A 26953-nucleotide genomic window follows, 5' to 3' on the forward strand; every position below is an offset into this window, starting at 1 on the left:
TGGTACGGTCCATAAGATCTCTGACAAGCCTTGAACCTGGGCACCGTCAAGTCGTAACTGGACTAACTTCAAGCCCTCCGGCAAACAAATTGTTTTTTTTTTTTTCAACTTTTGAAATCAACAAGGCAAAAGTGTGAAAAAACTCTTGAAGCATTACTAAAATTATAAATACCTTCCTGAACTATCAAACATTGCAAATGGAACCCTACGGTGTAAAAAGGGTTGCAAAAAGGATCATCTTTTCGGTCAACCAGAGATTCAAAATTATCAAAATACTCCCACTTATTAATTTATATAAAAATTATAAAATATTATAAATGTACAATACCCATAATACCCTTCAGGGGCCATATTGCAGCTAACCAATAGTTCGGAATTATTTTTGCAATTTTACCTAATAACAATAAACCATATCAATAATAATAATATTAATAATAACTAATAATATTAGTAGTAGTAATACTAATACTAATACGAATACTAATAATAATAATAAATTGCTTAGTTGTAAGATATGTGAATCACTTTTAGTCCCTGCTAAGTAAAAATTTAACAATAAGAATAATAATAACTAATAATAGTACAAGTAGTGGTAGTAGTAATAATAATAATAATAATTTATAATAATAACAAAAATAAATTTCTTGATGGATCCATATACCTATAAATAATTTTTGCAAGTTAATAAATTATATAAAAAAAACAAATAAATAAATTAAGAAAATGATGATAGTAAACATATATGTACACAGCGACTAAGTTTTTCATAAAATCATTTTAATCAAAACTTTTCCCCAAAATCCCTTTTTCATTTATTTTAAATCATTTTCCTTCATTCATACCCCATAATATGCATATATGTCTCATGCTTTCAATATTATGGAAATAAGGGATTTTCATACTACATAAATAAGCATGCTTTACAAGAATTTCTAAGATGATTACACATGCTATCATTTATCATTTCTAGCAAATTAACAACACAATAAAGCATAAAAAATCAACACTTAGGCATGCTTTTCATACACATCAACTAATACACATAATCATGAACTTTATACACCACAATTAAATCATCTTAGAGGTAATTAACACCAATTAAACATATTAACAACAATTAATAAGGAATTGACTCACAAAGGCACAAGAAAACATGAATTAGAGACCCCTACCCCAAAATATGCAAAACCCCCCAATTTGTGCCTTAGATTTCAAAATTTTAAGGTGTGCCAAACGAAGAATTGCTCCGATCAAATCATAGATCTCGTCAAGCTCTTTAATTTGCCGCAAACGGCATTAAAAATCTCTCAACGGTTTGAGAGAAATCAAGGATTAAAGTTTTGAAGTAAAAAAGAAAAGAAAAAGGAGATTGAGAGGGTGAGAGAGAGACCAGCGGGAGAGGAAGAGAATTGTGAGGCTCAAATGACTTTTTGGCCTTTAAAAGATGCTAATGATGGGCCCCACCAAAATTAATTTATTTTCCTTTTATTTTTGTACCACAATTAAATCATTTAATACTCAAACTATATATATAACCTACATAAAATATATCAAATAAAATGCATGAGGTGCAAATGAACCTAACTAAAATCCTTGTACACAACAATTCTGGTAGCAGATCCCACACGGGATTGCCCGACTCCAAAAAAATTAAAAAATGCCAAAATGACAACTATTGCATTTCAAAGAGTCCTAAACTCAATGAAACGCCTTAACCAACTCTCAGACACATCCGGCACACCCCACAGTGTTCGGCACGTAAAACGAAAAAAGACAAAAATGCCATTACAAAAACAGCAAATTTCAGAAAATGAAAAATGGCAAAAAACGAAAACATCACACAGATTTGAAAAATAATTTTCTTTCTCTCCAAATGTTATAAGATGGGACTCAAGTGTAATAACAATTTTCTTCTTTTAATTTTTGAAAGGATTTTAAAATTATGAAAATTTTATTTAACCCACTATCACATTTCTCTAAATCTTCTCATTTTGGGAGGATAGGAAGTGAGGGATTTGGAGGGATAAGATATCCCTCGAAAACTATCCAAATCCTTTTTTTTCTCTCCCCAAGGACAACACAAACACAAAAGTATCTAATCCTTTCTATTTTCCAAACCTATCAATCCAAATGAAGCATAAGTTCTAATTACAAAGATGGCTTCATGATGTTAGCCTTCAACCTGTAGATTTGGCAACGAAACCAACCAAAGTATGATATATAAAATTAAAATTTTGCTACATGCAAACATATCACGATTTCAAAAAAAAAAAAAACATAGTAGGAAATATAAGGGTACTTATTCAAACAAGACTGGTGTAAAATATGAAGAAAAAAGGTAAACAAACATTTGTAACAATCATAATTACCTAAATAACAAAGGTTGGACATCTAGTGACGATGTTACATTACTATCCAAATGCGATCCTGTCGAAGTTGAAGCGACATCCCGAGGTGTTGTGAGTTCAATTACTGTATATTCATCATTTTCATAATTTTGTTGAATAATAGATATCCCTTGCGACATTCTAATCCCTACTAATTCAATTACAACTTCTTTCATTGTAGGCCTTTTTCTCCCACTTAAGTTCAAGCATTTTCTTGCAAGATTAGCAACCCTCATGATCTCTTCTTTCACACCCTCTTTGGAAACTCGAGCATCAAGAATGTCAAGTAAATGGTTTTCCTTCATTGCCAATATGAAATATGTTGCCAAACTTCGCCGTTCGTCTGATCTGGTTAATGAGATTGGTTTTTGTCCGGTTAAAAGTTCAGCAAGAACTACTCCAAAGCTATAAACGTCACTTTTTTCTGTAAACTGGCTTGATTGGAAGTATTCTGGGTCCAAGTATCCAAAGGTCCCTTGTACTAGTGTGGTCATATGAGTTTGATCAATGGCAACTGTTTTTGAAGTTCCAAAATCCGACACTTTTGCTTTGAATTTTTCGTCCAGCAAAATGTTTGTAGATTTGATGTCTCGATGATAAATGGGCATAGAAGCTGCTGAATGCAGATAGGCAAGAGCTCCTGAAACTTCTGTAGCAATCCGAACACGAATATCCCAAGTAAGTGGAAACTCTTCATTTTGCTCATGGATATACTGGTAAAGGGTTCCATTGGGGATGTGTTCATAAATCAACAAGGGAACTTCTGCCTCCAAACAACACCCATGCAACTTAACCACATTCCTATGGTTAATTTGTGATAAAATAACAACCTCATTAATAAATTGTTGAAGGTTGTCTTCATCCACTATCTTGGACTTTTTAACTGCTATAATTCTACCATCAGTCAGCATTCCTTTGTATATAGTACCTTGCCCTCCTTGACCAAGGATTCGATTCTCATTAAAATGGTCAGTGGCCTTTTCCAATTCCTTTAAAGTAAACAACTTGCTTTTCTCAACATTACCTTCATCACCCGAAGATAATTGTTGTTGCAATAATAGACCGCCATTTCGTTTAAAGAATTTATCTTTAAGCATGAGTTCCTTTCTCCTCTTCACAAATTTATACAACCACCATGAAGCACCAAGTAGAAGTAGTATTCCAATTACACCTGTACTAATACCTACAAAGTTCAATTGGAAAAATGTTACCTTATTAACCAAAACATTGATGCTGGAATTTAATTCATGGCTCTATTTAAAACCCTTAAACTAACCTTGGTAAAAAATTAAAAGTTTACATTATTAAGTTTGAAAATTTTCAAAATTTAGGAAATTAAGAGTTTTCAGTTAAAGAGACTTATTTTAGAACATTTGAAAATTGAAAGAGAAATAATTTGGGAAGGAGGAAGTAGCTAATTTTCTTTCTCATTCTTCTTTAATATATTTTGGACCACATTTCTTTATTGAAGGACCAAATTAAATTTTTGGAAAAAAATAATGTTCTAGAATTAATGTCATGGTTCTGGTCTTAATTTGGTACAACAATTATCTTGACTCTGTTACAGTTGTTGGGATTTGTGTGCCCTAGCATAGCAAATTCTTGTTTGGATTGTAAAAATCATGGTTCCTTATCTGAATATTATTTTTTAGGCATTATACAATTTCTGAATGTAATATATTATTTTTTCGATTCATTATGGAATTAATTGTGTCCACTTGATTACAAGATATATTTATATATGTATGTAATGACAATTAATACAAGGTTATAAATAGTAATCATAAGTGGTTCAAAGTCAGTAATTATGGATGAACATTTAATTTAACTAAGACTTGAACCAAGTCCACGATGGGTTGAGATATATTACGGGAGCCGTTGTACGCAATTGCTCTCTATCACTGTCATAACTTTTGACTCTCAAGCATGAGAGAGGTAGAGACTCTTTTATTAATTAATAATTACTTTGATTTGTTCGGCGGATACTTCGGGATTCATAGACTGGCATTTGGGTAGTTATGTAATTAATAGTTAGAAGGTTATATTCTCAATATTTACATCAGTGCTACTTCTATTTATTCTGTATTGATTATGATTAATCACAAATTAACTTCGAAGGCCTTCATATGTTTTAGACAAAATGTTTTCTATATATTTATTTAGTAAATTATTATTTTTGTCAAACAAAGTTTTATTTTGATCAAGCCTTAAATAATCAAAGGTAACAAAATAATTATATTAATTATGTAGTCAGATTGATGGCTTTATAATCCGATAAATAATTATGCATAGAGGGGTCAAAATGCAACATTGACTTAGAGGTTATTTACTATTTAATTAGAGTCTAGGTAATTTTTTTTAGTAGAGTAGAAATTAATTTATGAATTAATTGAATTAGGTCCATGTTTTAATGGATCAGACCAATTATTAATTCATAGTAGCCAAGAAAATAGTAAGCCCAAGGATTCTCACCTATAGCCCAAGTTGATATTGGAAGGCTACTAGATTTAAGAAATCACGTGAATTTTTGAGATTGAGAAAAATATATTGTTTTTAATATTTATTTTATTTTGCCTATATATACATTGGTTCATGTATATTTTAGGTTACACCTTTGCAAAACAAAAAAATATATTTTCTCTCTTTAGATTTTTTATGGTTTGTTTTCTCATCTAAAGGAGGCTACCATAAGCCTTGCCTCTAAGGTCATTCATCAAGGTTTATGGTTGATTCTTAAAGGGAAGATCACTACCAAGAAGAAAAAGATCATAGGAGAAATGATATAGTTAAGGGATCTACAATAAGTGAGAACATTCACTTTAGAGGAAAGATTTAAAAGTTTACTCAAACCTTTAATGTAAGTTTTCAATATAATAATTGAATGATTCATCATCTTATTTTTTGCATAAAACTTGTCTCTATGTGATAAATCAAGATCTATGTATAAAAATCCCTCAAAAAGAATTTAAAACTTGTATTTTTCGAACAATGGTATTAGAGCTTGGTTTTATTCATGACCAGAGATTTTGCTTTTTATGAAAATCATCATTCATGGATCCAATTTATATATGCAAATATATATATTGATGTATGTTGATGTACGATTTAATATATTGATATATATTGATATATGATAATGATATATGTATAATTGTAAATGGATAATGATGTATTTTTAGGCCATAGATAAAGCTTATAGATTAAATGTAATTTTATCTTTGGTTGAATGTAATTAAACCTTTGATTTAGCCATTTGAAAGTTCAATGATATAATTTATTTATTTTGCATTGTATTTCATATGTATAATTAATTTTAAAGCCATGTAATCTTCATCAATGAGTACTATGAAGGTTCAAGAGTATTACAGAAGGTCTCGGGAATTTTCTGGAATTTTTTAGAATTTTTCTATAATTTTTTCATATTTTTTTGGGGCTTTATTTAATTTTTCTGCAATTTTCGGTAAGATTCTGGCGGCCAAAGCACTATCGGTGTCGACAGCAGCGATGGAATGAAAGAATAGGGATCTGGTGCGGGCACGGTACACTAGAGTACCGTGTGCTCAAATCCAAGACCATTGGATCAAGATAAGGCAGATGGATTGATATGGTGCAGCGCATTATCATGAAGAGCGCGCGTGGAACACACGCTGGGCACCAACACAGTTAGGCGTATGGCGGCATGTGCCATGCGCTGTAGAGCCCTCCAGGCGTGTGGCACACACCTGCTGACTCCCCAAGTGCGTGCCAATGTATAGGGACGCACTGCACACTACCATAGCTCGTGCCATTGCGTGGGGACGCATTGCACACTCCCCAAGCACGTGCCAGGGCATGGGGACGCACTGCTCACTCTCCGGGCACGTCCCACACGCTATTTCACCTCTCCAGGCACGTAAGGCCGTGCGATGGCGCGTGGGGCCGTGTTCTAGCCTCTTACAGGTGTTTACAAGCCTATGATGGACTCTCGTGCAATAATTAAAGTATTTAAATGTTAAAAGCTAAATCCATTTTATTTGCTTTAGTCTGTCATTTATTTATTTATGTGATGTATGAAATATATAATTGCGAATTAGTGTTATTCATGCATTGGATCCATGAAATTTATTTAAATGACTTGATTTATATTAATTAAATTATGAAAATTAATTGGATTTGATTACTTATTAATTAGAGGGCACTTAATGGGAAATGAAAAATTATTTTTGAAAATTGTTTTTACAAGTATGCCTTAAATTAAATATTAGTGAATCATTTAAAAGTCCAAATATTTTTTAAATTTAAGGATTAAAATCAAGGCGTTTTGCATGCATTATATCATGTAACTAAATGAATGGAAATCCTAATTTTATAAATGATTAAAAATTGAGTGGGAGTGGAGATTTTTATACATTACCCCATGGCCTTTGTTATTATAACCATTGTAATTAGATTTTTAAAAATAAGGTTCCACGCATGATTTAAAGAGTTTGAAATTACAAGAATGACCATCTCACGAAAATAAAATTATTAAATGTTCATTGCAGTTATATCTTTAAAAATAAGGCTCTACGCATGATTTAAAGAGTCTAAGCTTATAATGGAAATATATTTAATATTTTATTTTTCATTAGAGCATTAATAACGTTATACACTCAATCTAAAATCAATAGTGTTAGCTCCCCTAAGGAGTGGTTTATACGAGGTGATTTTAAAAAAGTTAAACATAATCGAGAATCATTTCATATACAGACTAAGCGATATGAAAATGATGAGTTTTTCTTGTCAATAGCAATAATGATCCGCCAACCTCATAAATTAGTGGCATATTGATTGTCTAATTTTTCATGCGACGTGGTTAATGGACCCACAATTAATTAAAATTATTAATTAATTTATTTTGTATGATTATTTTTATTCATTTTATTTATTGTATGAATGCTTTTATTTTCATATTTATCATAACTAGTCCATTCAATCCACTTGCAAACATACTAAAAGATAAATGATTAATTGGACCAAATTATATCGATTGGAAAAGGCAATTAGATATTGTACTCACATATGAGGGGTTTAATTTTGTGCTCACTACTCCCCGACCTTCTCCACCTTTGTCTGAGGATCCTCCTGAGGAGTATGAAGCCTTTAAGAAATGGAATAAAACAGATGAGATGACTAGGTGCTACATTCTTGTTTCCATCTCGAATGTGTTCCAAAGTCAACATCTTCATTATCTCACTTCTGTAGACATCATGCTTAACCTCAAGGAAATGTTTGGGCAAGTTGGTAAGAGTGCACACCAAAATGCTATGACAACTTGATGACCACCAAGATGGTCTAAGGTACCCCAGTTCAAGATCATACTTTAAAAATGATTGGTTTTCTAAATGAACTTGAGATCCTTGTATGCAACTTGGATGGTGAACTTCAGGTTGACATGATTATCGTCTCGTTGTCAGACTCATTCAACTCTTTTAAAGTTAATTATTCAATGAATAAGCTTAATTACACACTCGCTGAACTTCTGAATGAGTTGGTAACTTTTGAAGGGATAATCAAAAGTAAGGGTGCATCTATCAACTACATTCAGTTTGCTAGACCATCCACTTCTAGGCCCAAAAGGAGGTGCAAAAAGAAGAAGAAGGAGTGTGCCTAAACTGTGGTAGTGACAAATAAAGTGATCCAAAAGGAAAAAGGGAAAAAGAAATTACAGGTTGAAGGCGAAGGGAAATGTTTCCTTTGTGGTCAACTAAGTCACTGGAAACCTAATTGTCCAACACTTCGCACGTAAAGCAAAGGAAAAGATATATTCGTTATTAAGGCATACTATTTGGTTGAATCTATAGATTCCTGGTGCATAGATTCTGGAGCCACTAATCATGTTTGCAATTCTTAGTAGGGATTCCAAGAATCCAGAAGCCTCAATGAAGGAGAGACATACTTGCATATGGGATCTAATGCCAAGGTGGAAGCTAAATGTAATACCCCGTATTTTTAAAGAGTTTATTTAAATTAATTTTGTATTAGGTTAATTATTTAATGTGTAGATTTATTCACCTTTGAATTGTGTATGCTAAATTATTCAATTAATATTATTGGTTTGTACATGTAATATAGATTATATGCTCTATATGTTATAATTAGTTATGTTTTATATTAATTAATATTAGTTACTTAAAGTATTATATTGTAATGTATTAAGATGTAAAAATAATAATAATAATAATAATAATAATAATAATAATAAAACAATGTCATGATGTAAAGATAGGATTACATTTATTATGGTAGAATTTTAGGTCAAATAACATGACTTAGGTTGCATTACCTTAACTTAAATTAGGTAGGAATGTTTTGGTATTTATTATAAGTTAGATATTTGTAATATTTATATTATATAAGTTAATATATATATTAGGTAGCTAACTTACCATTTAAAGAAACTCATGTAGTTAGAAGAGGAAAAAATAACAGTGAGCAATTTTATAAGAGTGAAAGGAAAAGGGAGAGAGAAAGAAGCTTGGACCGGTGTAGGTAATTTTACCCGACTATGCGCAACCGACGGATTTGTTTCAAATTCATAAGGCAAGTTATTATCTACTTTTCCCCTTTGAATCATTAAATTAATTATTTAATTTATTTAGATTATTTTGGAGTATGGAAAGCATGTTAGGATGTTAATAAATTAATTTTTTTAGTTTATTAAAGTAATGAAATTTTAATTATTAAAGGTGTTAGATATTTATTTATTAGCCTATGTAATTAAAATATAGCTAAAATAATTATTTAAGGCTTTAGGGATTTTTTTAGAATTTTCTGGAATTTTTTGGGAATTTTCTGTAATTTTCGGTGAATTTTCCAGTTAGATTCCAATCACCGGCGGTGGGGAAGATGATCGGAGTAATCCGGTGTGATGCAGCGCACAAGGGTTACCATACGCTTGCATCAGTGGCCGTTAGATTAGCTTTCGATCCTTAGATCAATTCGGTGTAGCGCGGTACACCATATGTTGGTGTGCGTGAATTAGTGGCCGTATAATTACTTTAGGATCATCGTTTTAATCCAGTGTAGCGCGCCTACAGAATGGTGATGCAACCAACGAACTAGGAAGCGCCGCGTCAACAGGTGTTCATTGTGCGCGCGTGGCTGATGCCAGACGCGCGTGGGAGCGCGTGCGCGTGTGAGGAAGGTGGCGGCACATGTAGGAAGCTCTGGGAGGCGCGTGAGGGCGCGTATGGGGTCTCTGCAGCAATTGAAAAAGTCCAGAATACCCCTAGGGACTGATTTGTAATTTCCAGAACCTTCAACTTGCATTTTTGGGCCTAGGGTTGGTAGTTACGGGTTTAACGGGACATTAAATTATTATTTTTATTACCCGTTAATTATTATTATGTCCTATTAATATTTTTAGACATTAATGGTATCTTTATAGTACAAATTGCTATTAACAGATGTAATTAATTTAATGACATATTTAAATATTAATTGTGTTATTATTTTAAATGGTATTAATCATTAATGTCAAATTAAATGATTACATGGTTTTATTCATATAAATTGTCCATTATACATTACGGGATTTTTTATGTTGTTAATGATATATAAATCATTACTATTATGCTGTGTGCATTTCAGGTAATAAATGGACTGCTAAATAAATTAAGTCGCATTTATATTATATGGATGTGTTGCCATATAGAACCATGTGAGCTGACTAATAAGTTGAGACTCATTTATATTCGTTGCCATAGACAGATGTGTGGCTGTCGGGGTATGTGGTTTAATATTATTGGCATATGTTGCCTAAGTGATATGCTCAATATATTAATTAGTACCTTGAGATGTGTTACCACTGTGTAGGACTTATAGTCTGTATTGTCAGTACCGTGCACCTTGTATTAATAGCTGATTTCCCAGGTAGGGAAAGGAAACACTTAACCACTTCGTGTGAGTCTAAGTGATCACCGTCTATTCTGGTTGAGGTCATATGATACATTGTGTAGTTTCATTAGGGTGTATACAGATATAGTATACTTCCGAATAATAATGATTAATTTATTTGATTCTCTGATTTGGGTCATAGTAGAGAGGACTTGTTCGTGGAGTTGACCCACCATTGTTGTTATTTCAGGACACGGTCAGTACTCGTTTCAAGGTTGAGGCTTAACAATGTGGGACCACCATCCGAACTCATCTACTCTTACGGTCTTGTTCAGGGTAGAAGTTTTATGTAATATTTTGCTTTCAGTTTTATTTACTTCTGACGTTGAAATTTCAAGTTTATATATAGGGATCCTTGACATAGGATTTCCGAGTTATATAACAGAGTATTGTATTTAATAAAGGATGGATGGATGTTTTATTATCGAGTTTTCTTTTCCTGTCTAAGTTCTTCTATTATTATCATTTTGTATTACATGCTTGTATATTACCAATTGATTTTGATATCTCTCATTTTTCGTGTATAAGCCTGATCAACTTATGCGTGGAAAGTGTGGGGTATTTCAGTTGGTATCAGAGCATTCCAGATTCGAGTGCCTTAGGGATCTGTGGTTACTATACTTCCACGTTGTGTATTCTGATAATTAGAGCCTAAGCATTAGGGTTCTTTGTACTCTTTTAGTTGGTCCATTATAATGTACTAACGGTAGATTTTTCTAAATTCGACAGAAGAATGGCTAGAAGAGGGACGAGGAGTATGAATAGGAATCACAGTATTTCCCCAAATCAAGATAAAAATCAGGAATTTTCTCTTCAAATTGCTGATATCATTGCACGAGCTGTAGCAGCAGGAGTAGCATCTGCTCTACGAAACCAGCAACTTCCTCAGATGGCACCTGCTCCTGAACTGGTAGCACAGCCAATTTCATGGGACAAAACTCGTCACTTGTTCATCAGAGGGAATCCACCATCATTTGCAGGGTCCACAGATGTTATGTTAGCATATCAGTGGAAACAGGAGAGCGAACGTCATCTTCGGATGGTAGTCTGTACTGAAGTGCAGAAACAGATGCTAGCTACTTTTATGCTGATAGGCAATGCGTTGCAGTGGTGGGAGTCTATCACTACCATTGAAGAGAGGACCAGATTGACATATGCTGAATTTCAGACTCGCTTTGATTGCAAGTATTTTCCCTTGTCAGTAAGATCAGCGATTGTAATACCCCTAATTTAAAAGGATAGTCTCGGCATTTATTTATTATTTTTGCATGATTATTTGGTTTAATTATTTTATTTAATTGTTTACCTGTGTGACGTGTATTTAATTGGTATCTATTTATTTGTTTAAATTGCATTTTATTTTATTTAATTGATTATTAAAGGTTTTAATTTAGGAAGTAATTTAGGAAGTATTTTAATTAACTATTTTTTTCATAATTGAGGGTTTAGTTTCTTTAGCCGACACAGGATTTAATTAAGTTCTATGGGCCGGTTAGGATTTAGTTAGGGCTTTAATTAATTTAGGGTTTTGGTATAACTCTATAAATATATGGGTATACGTCTGCCGAGGGTTTCTAAAACCCTATTCACCATATTCCCGTATACAGTAAAGAGAGAAGTTGAGAGAGCAGAGCATTGTAACGGTCTGTCAAGGAAACTAACAGAGAGGACCAAGGGAGGTGTTTGGTGGATTAGATCAGAACCAGAGGAGGCTAGAAGGTAGTCAGTGGTTGCCGGAAAGCTTAGAACAACGGCGACAAGGTTCTGTTTATAAAACTGTACAGGCAAGTTCTTCTCTTTCTCCCTCCCTTTGGCTCGTGTTCTGTGCACCTAGATAGTCTCTAGGGATTAACTAATTAGTAAATGAAACTTATGTGTTTAATGTATGCTTGTTGATGATTCGTTTCCATTGAATTCAAATCTGTTTACAGTTCGTGTATTGTTGCTCCCAGTTCTGTTTATTAAAGCATATTAAAGTCTTTGAGATTTTAGTTACGATTCTTGCCTCTATCTTCTGTAAACAAACCCTGGGGATATTAATGGGTTGATATAAGACTCCTAAGATCAGTTTGTGAAGAGAAACAGAGAGGTTGGAATAGAATTATAGTTTCAGTTTTGTTCCTAACGCGAGTTAGTTCGGTAGCAAATTTAATCTCTGTAATTGTTTTTTAATTGTGTTATCAAGCCATTGGGATGCTACTGGGTATTAATATGACACCTAAGTTTGGTTTTAAAAACTAACAGAGGGTTAGGAATAAGCCGGAGAAGGAGCACAAGAGCTGAAACGACGCACCGGGGACGAAGGCTCTCAGAGGAGGTGAGAGCCGGCTCCATGGAAGTGGGAGCCGGCTCCCACAACAAAGTAGAGCCGGCTCTAAGAAGTCCTACAGCCGGCTCTAGGCTGGAAAAGAGCCTGCTCCAAATTCTGGAGCAGGCTCCCTTGTTCTTTTTGGTTTATTTTAATTTTTTTTAAGTTTTTCTACGTACTATGTTCACTGTTTGGGCAATCTGGGTTATTAATCAGTTTTAAAATTTTAGTTGGGTGTAAAATAATAATTTTAACTTGTAACTAAGGTCTTGAATTGCATAAATTTACCCCTTAGTTTAAATGGAATTAACAGTACGCTATTTGACAACTTTGCGTACAGTTAACGGCTGGGAGGAGATTTGTTGATTAATTTTAATCTGATGGTTTAGGGTGCTATAAAATGATTTTAAATTTATTTTTGATGCACGATGAAGTCTTTTAAAGTAATATATTGGACTTGTGGCATAGTGGGGGCTCTGTGCTAAAGGTTACAACACAGTATAAGTATATGACTTAGTATTCTGTTACCGGATGGAGGGAACTAGATCGCTTAGTTTAATTTAGCGATTTATTGGACTATAATATTATTATAGAACAAATTTTAAATACATGATAGGGTCATTGTTTTTATTAAATTTGAACTATGCATGTGGTGGATGGTAATTGTTAGAATAGTTTATTCTCCGATGCAATTACATGGATTATTACTGGATTTTATTTGCTAGATTGTTAAGATTCCTTCTACAAGTATTGGATGGTGGTTTTTGGACTGTAAATTATTGAACTGTTATATATGTTGTAATTTACATGGATATGGAGGATTGTATGTACCGGTATGGGACGGTGACATACTAGGGACGGTTTAGCTCAAAACGCATAAACCTAACCTAATGGATTAATGGAATGGATTGAAAGATATCGAATCCTAATTGTGGCTAAGTCAAATCAGCTGTAACCAAGTTGGATGACTTCCTGGATTAACGGATGGTAGTTAAGTCATATCCACTGAATAAGTTGAGTGACTAACTAGTTGGTTTATTGTAAGTCAGTTTAATAAATAGTTGAACTGCTTACCTGGATTTGGACAGACTTTATATACATGTTTATGGTACCACGAGTTGAGCTTGAGTCTCAGACTCGTTGGTTAGGGTGCGTATATGCAGTGGATGCGTAGCTGGTTATAATAGGTTGAGGTGTACCCTGTTAGGTCTAGGTACTCATGCCCACCTTTGGGTGCGTATTCGCATGTTGCCTTCTATTCAGGTTGAGACCCTTATTATAGACTAGTGAATGTCCCTTAGTGTGGATATATTTATACGTATGGACTAGATAGATATTGTGAGGTGTCTACGGTGTATCTGCGTATCGGGTCACTGTATGGATTGCAGTTAGATTAGAACTTGCTCGTGGGTCTGACCCACTCCTTTATTATTCTTTTCAGGTACAGGACGGTTCCAGCCTTAGAGCTTGATCGTGCTTGTCGAGGACAGTCTCACCTTCATCTGATTACGTAGGACTTCTCTCGATATTTATAGCATTATCTATTTTCAGTTTTCAGTTTCAGTTGAACTTTTGGTTAGGGGTCCATCAGTGGATTCCCAAGTTGTAACCTTGAAGTTTTGGAGGATTGGAGTTTCACTTTTCAGTTGTACATGGAGGATTTTATAATTAATGTTTCTTTCAGTTTTATTCTATCTTTTTTGTTCTTTTTGTCATCTGTGTTCGTTTTAAAATACTTTAATTCTTTGATATTCCCTCGGGTTTGGGCCTGGGCCTGATCAACCCGTGTCTCGGATTTGAGGGGGATCACAGCGATGAAGACCAAATTTCTGGATCTGCAACAGAGGGATATGACCGTGGCCGAATATGAACAGAAGTTCATCAATTTGTCTTTATTTGCACCAGAAGAGGTGAATACTGAAGAAAAGAAGAGAGACTGTTTTGTTAAGGGGTTAATATGGCCAATTAAAATGGTAATCGTAGGTAGCCCTGCATATACTACTTACATACAGGTGGTTAATGCCGCTTTAAAGCACTGCCAGATAAGGAGTGATTACCGGAAATCCAAGGGAGATAAGTGGGCTGACCGAGACTTCACTCACCAGACAATGGAGAGAGGAAGCAGTAGTGGTACCAAGTTCAATGACCAGGGCAGAGTTCTAGGACAGCAACTTTGGAAGAAAAACAAAGGGAACACAGAGGTGCAGAGAGATGGGGTTCCTAATTAGGGTAGGCAAGTTGTGGTACCTCAAACTGGACAGGAACAGTGTTCGGGAAATCAACAGAGAAGGCAAACAGGTCCTTTTCAGGGACGTTGTTATCACTGCAGAGAGATTGGGCATCCAACTAAGATGTGTCCCAAAGCTAAACAGGGATAGTATGGGCAGCCGAGACCTAATCAGCCATTACCTTTACCGGCCCCACAGTTACCACGTGGGCAAGTTCAGAACTTTCCGACACTTCCTGCACCACCACTTCCTCAGGGATAACCTCCACAACAGTTGCACCATGGCAGGGTTTATAACTTCATGCCACAGAATGTGCAGTCTCCTCAAACTATTGAGGCTATGTTTTCTATATATGGTAGATCTGCTCGTATACTGTTTGACACTGGTGCATCACATTCTTTTGTTTCTAGATCTTTTGTTATCTTATCTGGTATGACGACTCAGTTTTGTGACCAACCTCTCAATATTTATACACCATTGGGAGTTGGCGCAATTTTACGAGAGCGTAGCGGTGATATCTTTATAGATATGGGCCGGCTTCGATTTCTTACAAATTTGTTAGTTTTGGATATGTATTCTTATGATGTTATACTTGGGATGGACTGGTTATCTCAATACCATGCTCAGGTTAACTGTTACGAAAAGTCTATTGTATTTGCTATACCAGGACAGGAGATGTATCTTATTATTGTACCACAACCTGATAGAGGGCCTAGCACTTATTTATTCGTTATTGAGGAGGACTCACAGGAAGCAACTACGGTATCTTTTGACCGCATCCCGGTAGTGCAGGAATTTCAGGATGTATTCCAGGAAATTCCAGACTTGCCACCTAGTCGGGAGATAGACTTCGTTATTGATTTAGCTCCAGGCACTACGCCTATTGCTAAGGTGCCATATAGAATGGCACTAGTGGAGATACGAGAGTTGAAAGATCAAATTCAGCAGTTGCTCAGCCAGGGATTTATTCGGAGGAGTACTTCACCATGGGGAGCACCAGTATTGTTTGTTAAGAAGAATGATGGATCTCTTCGTCTTTGTATTGATTACAGAGAACTAAACAAGGTCACTATTCGCAACAAGTACCCGTTGCCCAGAATTGATGACTTGTTTGATCAGTTGAAAGGAGCTACTTACTTCTCGAAGATCGATTTGAGATCTGGTTATCATCAGCTACGAGTCAGAGAACAAAATGTTCCAAAGGCAGCATTTTTCACAAGGTACGGATCTTATGAGTTTCGTGTTATGCCTTCTGGCTTAACTAATGCCCCAGCTGTCTTTATGGACCTGATGAATAGAGTATTCAGAGAGTATTTAGATCAGTTTGTCATTGTTTTCATCGATGATATTCTGGTTTACTCTAAGTCGGAGAAGGACCATGCCTGACATTTACGCACCGTCTTGCAGATACTTCGTGAACATCAGTTGTTTGCAAAGTTTGAGAAGTGTGAATTTTGGCAGAAATAGGTCAAATTTCTAGGCCATGTAGTGTCAGAAGAAGGGTTAGTAGTAGATCCAACTAAGGTTGCGGCAGTTATGGAGTGGGGACAGCTTACCTCACCGACAGAGATTCGTAGTTTTCTGGGATTGGCGGGGTATTACCGCAGGTTCATCCAGGGATTTTCCAAAATTGCAGGTCCACTTACTCATCTGACCTGGAAGAATGTACCATTCGTATGGGATGATTCTTGTCAGACTGCTTTTGTTGAATTGAAGAGTAAGTTAACTTCTGCACCAATCTTAGTCACACCTCAGAGTGGAATTGAGTATTTGGTATATACCGACGCTTCTCCGAAGGGATTGGGTTGTATGTTGATGCAAGAAGAGTGACCAGTTTCTTATGGGTCCCGGAAGCTTAAGCCTCATGAGCTTAATTATCCGACTCACGATTTGGAGTTAGCAGCAGTGGTTTTTGCCTTGCGTATACGAAGGCATTATCTTTTGGGGGAGACTTTTCGATTGTTTAGTGATCATAAGAGTTTACAGTATTTGTTCACTCAGAGGGAACTAAATATGAGACAGCGCGGATGGTTAGAGTTCGTGAAAGATTATCACTTCTCTATTTAATATCATCTAGGGAAAGCGAATGTAGTAGCAGATGCACTCAGCTGCCGACCCTATGTCAGCCTTTTAACTTTGTTTGCAACAGAGTGGGATGCTTTGAAGGCTGCTGATGAGTTAGTAGAAGCTTTTATGGCATGTGTGGTAGTAACTCCTTCTATCATTCACCAGGTCATTAAAGCTCAACTCACAGATCAACAGTGTATTGATCGAGTTTTAGAGTTAGCTTCAGGAGATGTTCCTTTTTATTCCATGGGTACTGATGGAGGATTGAGGTACAAGGGACGTTTAATTGTTCCTTCAGCTGATAATTTGAGAAATGTTATGATGAGAGAGACACACACTTCTCAATTTTCTGTACATCCAGGGGGAGACAAGATGTATCAGGACATGAAACGCCAGTTTTGGTGGGCCAGCATGAAGAGAGATATAGCTATCTTTGTCTCTAAATGCAGCACTTGTCAGATGGTTAAGATTGATCATCAGAGACCGCCAGGATCTTTACAGCCACTTCCCATACCAGAGTGGAAATGGGAGAGTATTTCTATGGACTTTATAGAGGGATTACCTACTTCGCATCATAATCACAATTCTATTTGGGTCATTGCTGATAGATTGACCAAGTTCGCTCATTTTCTGCCTGGTCGTTCAACCTTTATGTCAGAACAGTATACTAAGTTCTATATTGCAGAAATGGTGAAACTGCATGGCATACCATTGTCCATCGTATCAGATAGAGATTCGAACTTTGTATTAGGATTTTGGAGGAGCTTTTAGCAGGCCTTGGGGACAGAACTTTATCTTAGCACTGCTTATCATCCTCAGACAGATGGACAGACATAGCGAGTTAATAAGATTTTAGAAGACATGTTGCGAGCATGTGTTCTTGATTTTAAGGGCAATTGGGAGGAATATTTGCCGCTTTCAGAGTTTGCTTATAACAATAGTTATCAAAAAACTATTGGTATCGCACCATTTAAGGTTTTGTACGGTAGACCGTGTAGGTCTCCTGTTTGTTGGCTTGGAGTTGGCGAGAAGAGCTTTTTGGGTCCTGAATTTATTAAGGACACGTCAGAAAAGATCACTATCATTAGGGATCGGATGCGTATAGCTCAAAGCAGACAGAAAAGTTATGCCGACCGTCTTGTTTTGGAGTTTAAGGTTGGTGATCAGGTTTTACTCAACGTTTCTCCCATGAAGGGAGTAACGCGGTTTGGGTCAAAGGGTAAGTTATCGCCTCGTTTTGTGGGTCCTTTTATGATTACAGATCGGATTGGGGTAGTAACTTATCGTCTGGCTCTACCAGATAATCTTTATAGGGTACATAATGTTTTTCATGTATCCATGCTGCGAAAATTTCTACGGGAAGAAGACAGATATCAACACATTGATGTGGGTGAGATTGAGTTGCAACCCGATGCAACCTATTTAGAGCAACCTTACTGTATTCTCGATCGTAGGAATTAGATACTGCGCACGAAGACTATTCCATTAGTACGTGTACAGTGGAGCCATCATAGTGAAACAGAGTCTACTTGGGAACGGGAAGATATTATCTGTGCCAAATATCCAGAGCTCTTTCATACAGGTATGTAGTGAATTTTGGGGACGAAATTCCTTTATTAAGGGGGGAGAATGTAATACCCCGTATTTTTAAAGAGTTTATTTCAATTAATTTTGTATTAGGTTAATTATTTAATGTGTAGATTTATTCACCTTTGAATTTTGTATGCTAAATTATTTAATTAATATTATTGGTTTGTACATGTAATATAGATTATATGTTCTATATATTATAATCGGTTATGTTTTATATTAATTAATATTAGTTACTTAAAGTATTGTATTGTAATGTATTAAGATGTAATAATAATAATAATAATAATAATAATAATAATAATAATAATAAAACAATGTCATGATGTAAAGATAGGATTACATTTACTATGGTAGAATTTTAGGTCAAATAACATGACTTAGGTTGCATTGCCTTAACTTAAATTAGGTAGGAATGTTTTGGTATTTATTATTAGTTAGATATTTGTAATATTTATATTATATAAGTTAATATATATATTAGGTAGCTAACTTACCATTTAAAGGAACTTACGTAGTTAGAAGAGGAAAAAATAACAGTGAGCAATTTTATAAGAGTGAAAGGAAAAGGGAGAGAGAAAGAAGTTAGGACCAGTGTAGGTAATTTTACCCGACTACGCGCAACCGGCGGATTTGTTTCAAATCCATAAGGCAAGTTATTATCTACTTTTCCCTTTTGAATCATTAAATTAATTATTTAATTTATTTAGATTATTTTGGAGTATGGAAAACATGCTAGGATGTTAATAAATTAATTTTTTTAGTTTATTAAAGTAATAAAATTTTAATTATTAAAGGTGTTAGATATTTATTTATTAGCCTATGTAATTAAAATATAGCTAAAATAATTATTTAAGGCTTTAGGGATTTTTTTAGAATTTTCTGGAATTTTTTAGGATTTTTCTGTAATTTTCGGTGAATTTTCCGGCTAGATTCCAATCACCGGCAGTGGGGAAGATGACCGGAGTAATCCGGTGTGATGCAGCGCACAAGGGTTACCATACGCTTGTATCAGTGGCTGTTAGATTAGCTTTCGATCCTTAGATCAATTAGGTGTAGCGCGGTACACCATATGTTGGTATGCGTGAATTAGTGGCCGTATGATTACTTTAGGATCATTGTTTTAATCCAGTGTAGCGCGCCTACAGAATGGTGATGCAACCAACGAACCAGGAAGCGCCGCGTCAGCAGGTGGTCATTGTGCGCGCGTGGCTGATGCCAGACACGCGTGGGAGCGCGTGTGCGTGTGAAGAAGGTGGTGGCGCGTGTAGGAAGCTCTGGGAGGCGCGTGAAGGCGCGTGTGGGGTCTCTGCAGCAACTCGAAAAGTCTATAACACCCTTAGGGACTGATTTGAAATTTTCAGAACCTTTAACTTGCATTTTTGGGCCTAGGGTTAGTAGTTACGGGTTTAACGGGACATTAAATTATTATTTTTATTACCCGTTAATTATTATTATGTCCGATTAATATTTTCAGACATTAATGGTATTGTTTATAGTACAAATCGCTATTAACAGATGTAATTAATTTAATGACATATTTAAATATTAATTGTGTTATTATTTTAAATGGTATTAATCATTAATGTTAAATTAAATGATTACATGGTTTAATTCATATAAATTGTCCATTATACATTATGGGATTTTTTATGTTGTTAATGATATATAAATCATTACTATTATGCTGTGTGCATTTCAGGTAATAAATGGACTGCTAAATAAATTAAGTCGCATTTATATTATATGGATGTGTTGCCATATAGAACTATGTGAACTGACTAATAAGTTGAGACTCATTTATACCTTATGCATTCGTTGCCATAGACAGATGTGTGGCTGTCGGGGTATGTGGTTTAATATTATTGGCATATGTTGCCTAAGTGATATGCTCAGTATATTTATTAGTACCTTGAGATGTGTTACCACTGTGTAGGACTTATAGTCTGTGTTGTCAGTACCGTGCACCATGTATTAATAGCTGATTTCCCATGTAGGGAAAGGAGACACTTAACCACCTCGTGTGAGTCTAAGTGATCACCGTCTATTCTGGTTGAGGTCATATTATACATTGTGTAGTTTCATTAGGGTGTATACAGATATAGAATACTTCCGAATAATAATGATTAATTTATTTGATTCTCTGATTTGGGTCATAGTAGAGAGGACTTGCTCGTGGGGTTGACCCACCATTGTTGTTATTTCAGGACACGGTCAGTACCCGTTTCAAGGTTGAGGCTTAGCAATGTGAGACCACCATCCGAACTCATCTACTCTTACGGTCTTGTTCAGGGTAGAAGTTTTATGTAATATTTTGCTTTCAGTTTTATTTACTTCCGACGTTGAACTTTCAAGTTTATATATAGGGATCCTTGACATATGATTTCCGAGTTGTATAACAGAGTATTGTATTTAATAAAGGATGGATGGATGTTTTATTATCGAGTTTTCCTTTCCTGTCTAAGTTCTTCTATTATTATCATTTTGTATTCCATGCTTGTATATTACCAATTGTTTTTGATATTTCTCATTTTTCGTGTATAAGCCTGATCAACTTATGCGTGGAAAGTGTGGGGGTATTTCACTAAAGTAGTGGGAGTGGTTCATATGTAGTTTGATTGTGGGAGGAATCTTATTTTGGAAGATTGTCTTTATGCGCCAAGTGTTAGGAGCAATTTAATTTTAGTTTCGTCGTTGGTTTGCAAAATCTATATTTTTGCTTTTGGGAAAACTGTTTTAATTAAATTGAATGGTTGTGTTATAACTTTTGGTGCATTGAAAGATAGTCTATACATTTTAACTCCTATCTCATATCAAATGCATAATGTTGAAATAAATGCAACTTCATCTAGATTGAATGTGAAAAGAAAGACAGTTTCTCTAGACTCATTGTATCTTTGGCATCTACGATTGGGTCACATCAATCAAAATAAGATTCAAAGGTTGGTTGAAGAAGGTTTATTACCTTGTGAGGTAGAGGAGCCTATGCCAATGTGTGAATCATGTATTGAAGGAAAGATGACTCGAAGGGCTTTTTCAGCTAAAGGATATAGAGCAAAAGAACAATTAGAGTTGGTACACACAGATGTGTATCGTCTGATGATCACCCAAACAAGAGGAGGATTTGAGTACTTCGTCACTTTCACTGATGATTATTCACGTTTTGGATATATTTACCTAATGCGACACAAGTCAGAAGCTTATGGAAAATTCTGTGAGTTTCAAGTGGAAGTGGAGCGAAAATTAGGTAAACTTGTCAAAACACTTCGATCTGACCAAGGAGGTGAATACCTCTTAGGGGAGTTTAAGGATCATATCGTCAATGAGGGTATTGTGTGCCAGTTATCCATACCTGACTACCCCCAATAGAATAGAGTGGCAAAAAAAAGAAAAGGAACTTTGCTTGACATGGTTATATCTCCAATGAGTTATGTTACATTACCTTTATCATTCTGGAGATTAGCTTTAGAATCAGTAATGTACATCTTGAACTATGTTCCATCCAAGTCTGTTTCAGGAACACCATATGAGCTGTGGTTTGGACGGAAACCTAGTTTAAACCACATACATATATGGGGGTGTCCAGCGCATGTGTGTAAGAAACAGGCAAACAAATTAGAAGCAAGATCATATACATGCTTATTTATTGGCTATCCTAAGGGCACTAAAGGTCGATTATTTTATGATCCCAGGGACAATAAGATTATTGTCAGCATTCGCGTTGTATACTTGGAGGAGGATTATATTATGAACCACATACCTAGTAGCCGAATAGTGTTAGAGGAGATGGTTGGCACATCAGTTATACCCTATATGGACACACCTAATATAAATACTGAGAATGATGAGACAAAAGAAGTCCTTGTCGAAATACCATTGTCTAGTACATTAATTCCTACACCGATCCTTCATCATAGTGGGAGAACTATCATCCGACTTGACAAATTAACGCTTTTGGGTGAGGTCTCTGAGGCCGTCCCCGATAAGCATGAGTCGAACCCAGTAAGCTACGCGAAAGTGTTGACTGATATAGATGCGGATCGTTGGAAAGATGCCATGAAATTAGAGTTGGAATTTATGTATTCTAACAAAGTTTGGGAAATTATAGAACTTTCTAGTGGGATTTAGCCCATTGATTATAAGTGGATCTACAAATGAAAGAGATGAATGGATGGGGATGTTGAGACATTCAAAACTAGACTGGTTTCCAAAGGCTTCACTCAACGTAAAGGTATTGATTATAAGGATACATTCTCACCAATTGCAATGCTTAAATCTATTCGCACTCTTTTTGCCATTAGTGCTCATTATGACTATGAGATATGGAAAATGGATGTTAAGACGACATTTTTGAATGGCCATCTTGAACAATACATCTACATGAGGCAACAAGACGGTTTCGTGGTAAAAGGTCATGAGGACTGTGTGTTTAAGTTAAATAGGTCCATTTATGGACTAAAGCAAGCTTCATGCACATGGAACATCTGTTTTGATCAAGCAGTCAAATTATTTGGCTTTGAACAAAACATGTTTGAACCTTGCGTTTACAAGAAAAAATAACGTAATGTCCTTATAATTCTCGTTTTATATGTTGGTGACATTTTGCTCATTAGTAATGATGTAGAGGCTTTGTCATCAGTTAAAAGGTGGTTGTTTAATAAATTTGAGATAAAAGATCTTGGAGAAGCAAGCTATATTCTTAGGATCAAGCTTTTGTGAGATCAGGTTAAAAAGAAAATAGGCTTGTCTCAAGAGTCTTACATTGATAAAATTCTAACCAGGTTTGGAATAAAAAACTCTAAGAAAGGGTTTTTACCATTTAGACATGGATTGGCTCTTTAAAATGACCAGTATCCTAAGACTGATGAGGAAATTGAGCAAATGAGGCGGATACCATATGTTTTGACAGTTGGCAGTCTTATGTAAGATATGGTCTGTACCAAACCAAACATCTGATACTCTGTAGGGATTGTTAGTAGATATCAGTTCAATCCTGGACTTGATCATTGGTCAGCTGTGAAGAATATCTTAAAATACCTTAGAAGAACTAAGAGTCTCGTGCTTATTTATGGAGGTGATGATCTGGTTCCAATCAGATATACGGATTCTGATTTCCAATTGGATCCAGATGCCAGGAGATCTACATCTGGATATGTGTTCAAACTCAATGGAAGGGCAGTTAGTTGGAAAAGTGTTAAGCAGGATTGTACTGTTGACTCAACTATGGAAGTAGAGTACATTGTAACCTCTGAGGCAGTAAAAGAAGCTGTATAGTTGAGAAACTTTCTAATTGAACTGGAGGTTGTGGAGCATATAGATCAGCTTATGACGCTTTATTGCGATAATAGTGTGGCTATAGCCCAAACCAAGGACCTAAAATTTCATAAAGGAACAAGACACATTCAGAAGAAACATCATGTGGTTCGTGATATAGTAAATCGAGGAGATATACTTGTGGCCGAGATTGCATCGGAACACAACCCTACTGATCTATTCACAAAGGCTTTACCGATCAAGATGTTTGATCATCGTATAGAAAATATGGGAGTTAGATGTGATTCAAATTGGCTATGAGGCAAGTGGGAGCTGTTGGGATTTGTGTGCCTTAGCATAGCAAATTCTTGTTTGGATTGTAAAAGTCATGGTTCCTTATCTGAATATTATTATTTAGGCATTATACAATTGGTGAATGTAATGTATTATTTTTTCGATTCATTATGGAATTGATTGTGTTCACTTGATTACAAGATATATTTATATATGTATGTAATGACAATTAATACAGGGTTATAAATAGTAATCATAAATGGTTTAATTAACTAAGACTTTAACTGAATCCACAATAGGTTGAGATATATTACGAGAGCCGTCATATGCAATTGCTTTCTATCACTGTCATGATTTTTGACTGTCAAGTATGAAAGAATTATAGACTCTTTTATTAATTAATAATTACTTTATTTTGTTCGGCAGAAACTTTGGGATCCAAAGATCGGCACTTTGGGTAGTTATGTAATTAATAGTTAGAGGGTTATATTCTTAATATTTGCATCAGTGCTATGTACTTCTATTTATTTTGTATTGATTATAGTTGATCACAAATTAAATTCGAAAACCTTCGTATGTTTTAGACAAATTGTTTTCTATATATTTATTTAATAAATTATTATTTTTGTCAAACAAATTTTTATTGTGTTCAAGCCGGAAATAATCAAAGGTAACAAAATATTTATATTAATTATATAGTCGGATTAATGGTTTTATAATCCGATAAATAATTATGCATAGAGGAGTCAAAATGCAATATTGACTTAGAGATTATTTACTATTTAATTGGAGTCCAGTTAATTTCTTTTAGTGGAGTAGAAATTAATTTATGAATTAAATTGAATTGAGTCCATGGTTTAATGGATCAGCCTAATTATTAATTTATGGTAGCAAAGAAAATAGTAAGCCCAAAGGATTTTCATCGATAGCCAAATTTGATATTAGAGGCCCATTAGATTTGAGATATCACGAGAATTTTAGAAATTGAGAAAAATATATTGTCTTCAATATTTATTTTATTTTACCTATATATACATAGGTCCATGTATATTTTAGGTTACATCTTTGCAAGGCAAAAAAATATATTTTCTCTCTTTAGATTTTTTAGGGTTTGCTTTCTCATCTAAAGGAGGCTACCACAAGCCTTGCCTCTAAGGTCATTCATCAAGGTTTATGAGTGATTTCTAAAGGGAAGATCACTACCAAGAAGAAAAAGATCATAGGATAAAGAATATAGCTAAGGGATCTGCAATAAGTGAAAACATTCACTTTAGAGGAAACATTAAAAGGTTTATTCAAACTTTTGATGTACGTTTTCAATCTAATAATTGAATAATTTATTATTTTATTTTTTGCATAAAACTTGTCTCTATGTGTTGAATCAAGATTCATGTATAAAAATTCCTCAAAAAAGTTTTAAAACTTGTATTTTCCCAACAACGGTGTGTGCATATGTGTGAAAGAATGGGCATACCTAATATAATTATTCGAGTTTTCTTGTTGTCCCTGGGAGAACCTGCAGAGTCATGAATGCATAATAATTAAGTAAAAATCAAACAAAAATAGTTAGCCTAGTAATTGGTATGTGACACAGATATATAAAAAAGTGGTTTGAGTATGCTAGGATTAAGACATGTTTCAGTACGAATTAGGCAAATGGTTGGATAAATATGTATGTTTGCAGACTGATGACATAAAAATATAAATATATATATATATATATATGCATACCTTGACATCCATATGACAGATACGGGTTTCCTTCATTGCCAAAAGTACAATAGCATGAGTAAATAGAATAACTAGAGTTGTAAAGATATGATCTGAATGTTGTGCAGCGTGAATGTGTTGCTGTGCATGATGAGCCGCGCATGCTATTTTCATTAGACTCGCACAGCCCTTGTATGTCCCAATCCAGCACAGCAGGAACACGCCCCGTTACTAGCATGGCATATTTATCTGTGGAGTTATAGTAGTCCCATTGGTCGTCCGCGATGAAGGCATAATTGCATTCTTTTTCAAGACCAATATTACTCTTGGAATCTTTAATGCTGCTCAGAGATGCATTGATGAAGCTGAGTGATGGAGGGGGTGTGACCTGACAGATTCCTCGATAATATGAATTGACGTTGCTGCTGCAGCTTGATATGCATCCACCTAAAATTGTTCCTTCGTGGCTGCTCATTAAGGCCTGGTTGTCACAACCTGTCCCCGTGAAATAATTATACGCTCGAGAGAACCAAAAAGGACTGGACAAATTCACAAGTCCATGAACATTAGTCCAATTTTGACAATCAGAAGCAAGCACTGGATAAAGGACGTTAATGGTGCTCCGCCGTAATGAAATTTCGAGCACCTCAAGGTTGTAGCGAGTGAGGTAAGGTTTGGGTGGATTGAAAGAGTAGTTGCAAGTTATTGAGAAGTTCTTGTTGGCATAGCAACCCACTCCGACCCCAAATGGGTAAGGAATGGTCACGCTGTTTCCACATGTGTCATTACAACCATGCTTTGCTAGAGATAATGCGGACGATGATGATGCTGCTGCTCCTCCTGTTAACCACACTAATACTAATACCAATACCATCAACTCAATCGCCATTTTTAAATTCCCTCTCTAATTTTTTCTGAGAATTAAAGGAGATTCTCAGAACTACAATATATTATATTGGTGTTTTTGGAGAATATATATAGATATTCAAATAGATTGAAAAAAAATAAAATAAAAACATAAATTAGTAAAAATCAAACAACGTATTCATCAAGTTACACTAAACATAAATGTGAAAGAAAAGTCCAGCATATCATAGTTTTACTTTATTGGATGATCTTTGAACCAATTATCGGAGCGAGTACAACGAATGTGAGACGGGTGGCACAGAAACAATTTAGTGCGTTTTTTTTTCTTTTCA

At 35.1% G+C, this 26953-nt stretch overlaps 1 protein-coding gene across 1 annotated transcript; it reads right to left on the reverse strand.

The window, feature by feature from the left end:
• Nucleotides 1-1956: 1956 nt before the first annotated feature.
• LOC132302968 (wall-associated receptor kinase-like 1) lies at nucleotides 1957-26953 on the reverse strand. Its single transcript, XM_059799983.1, has 3 exons — nucleotides 25776-26953; nucleotides 25519-25560; nucleotides 1957-3570 (listed from the first exon to the last, which is right to left on the reverse strand). The coding sequence occupies exons 1-3, from the start codon at nucleotides 26641-26643 to the stop codon at nucleotides 2366-2368; spliced, it is 2115 nt and encodes a 704-aa protein (XP_059655966.1). The 5' UTR covers nucleotides 26644-26953; the 3' UTR covers nucleotides 1957-2365.

Source organism: Cornus florida, unplaced genomic scaffold (genome assembly GCF_030987335.1).
Source record: "Cornus florida cultivar Cherokee Brave unplaced genomic scaffold, ASM3098733v1 CherokeeBrave_3.0.0_Hap2_Chr04, whole genome shotgun sequence".
Taxonomy (NCBI): domain Eukaryota; kingdom Viridiplantae; phylum Streptophyta; class Magnoliopsida; order Cornales; family Cornaceae; genus Cornus; species Cornus florida.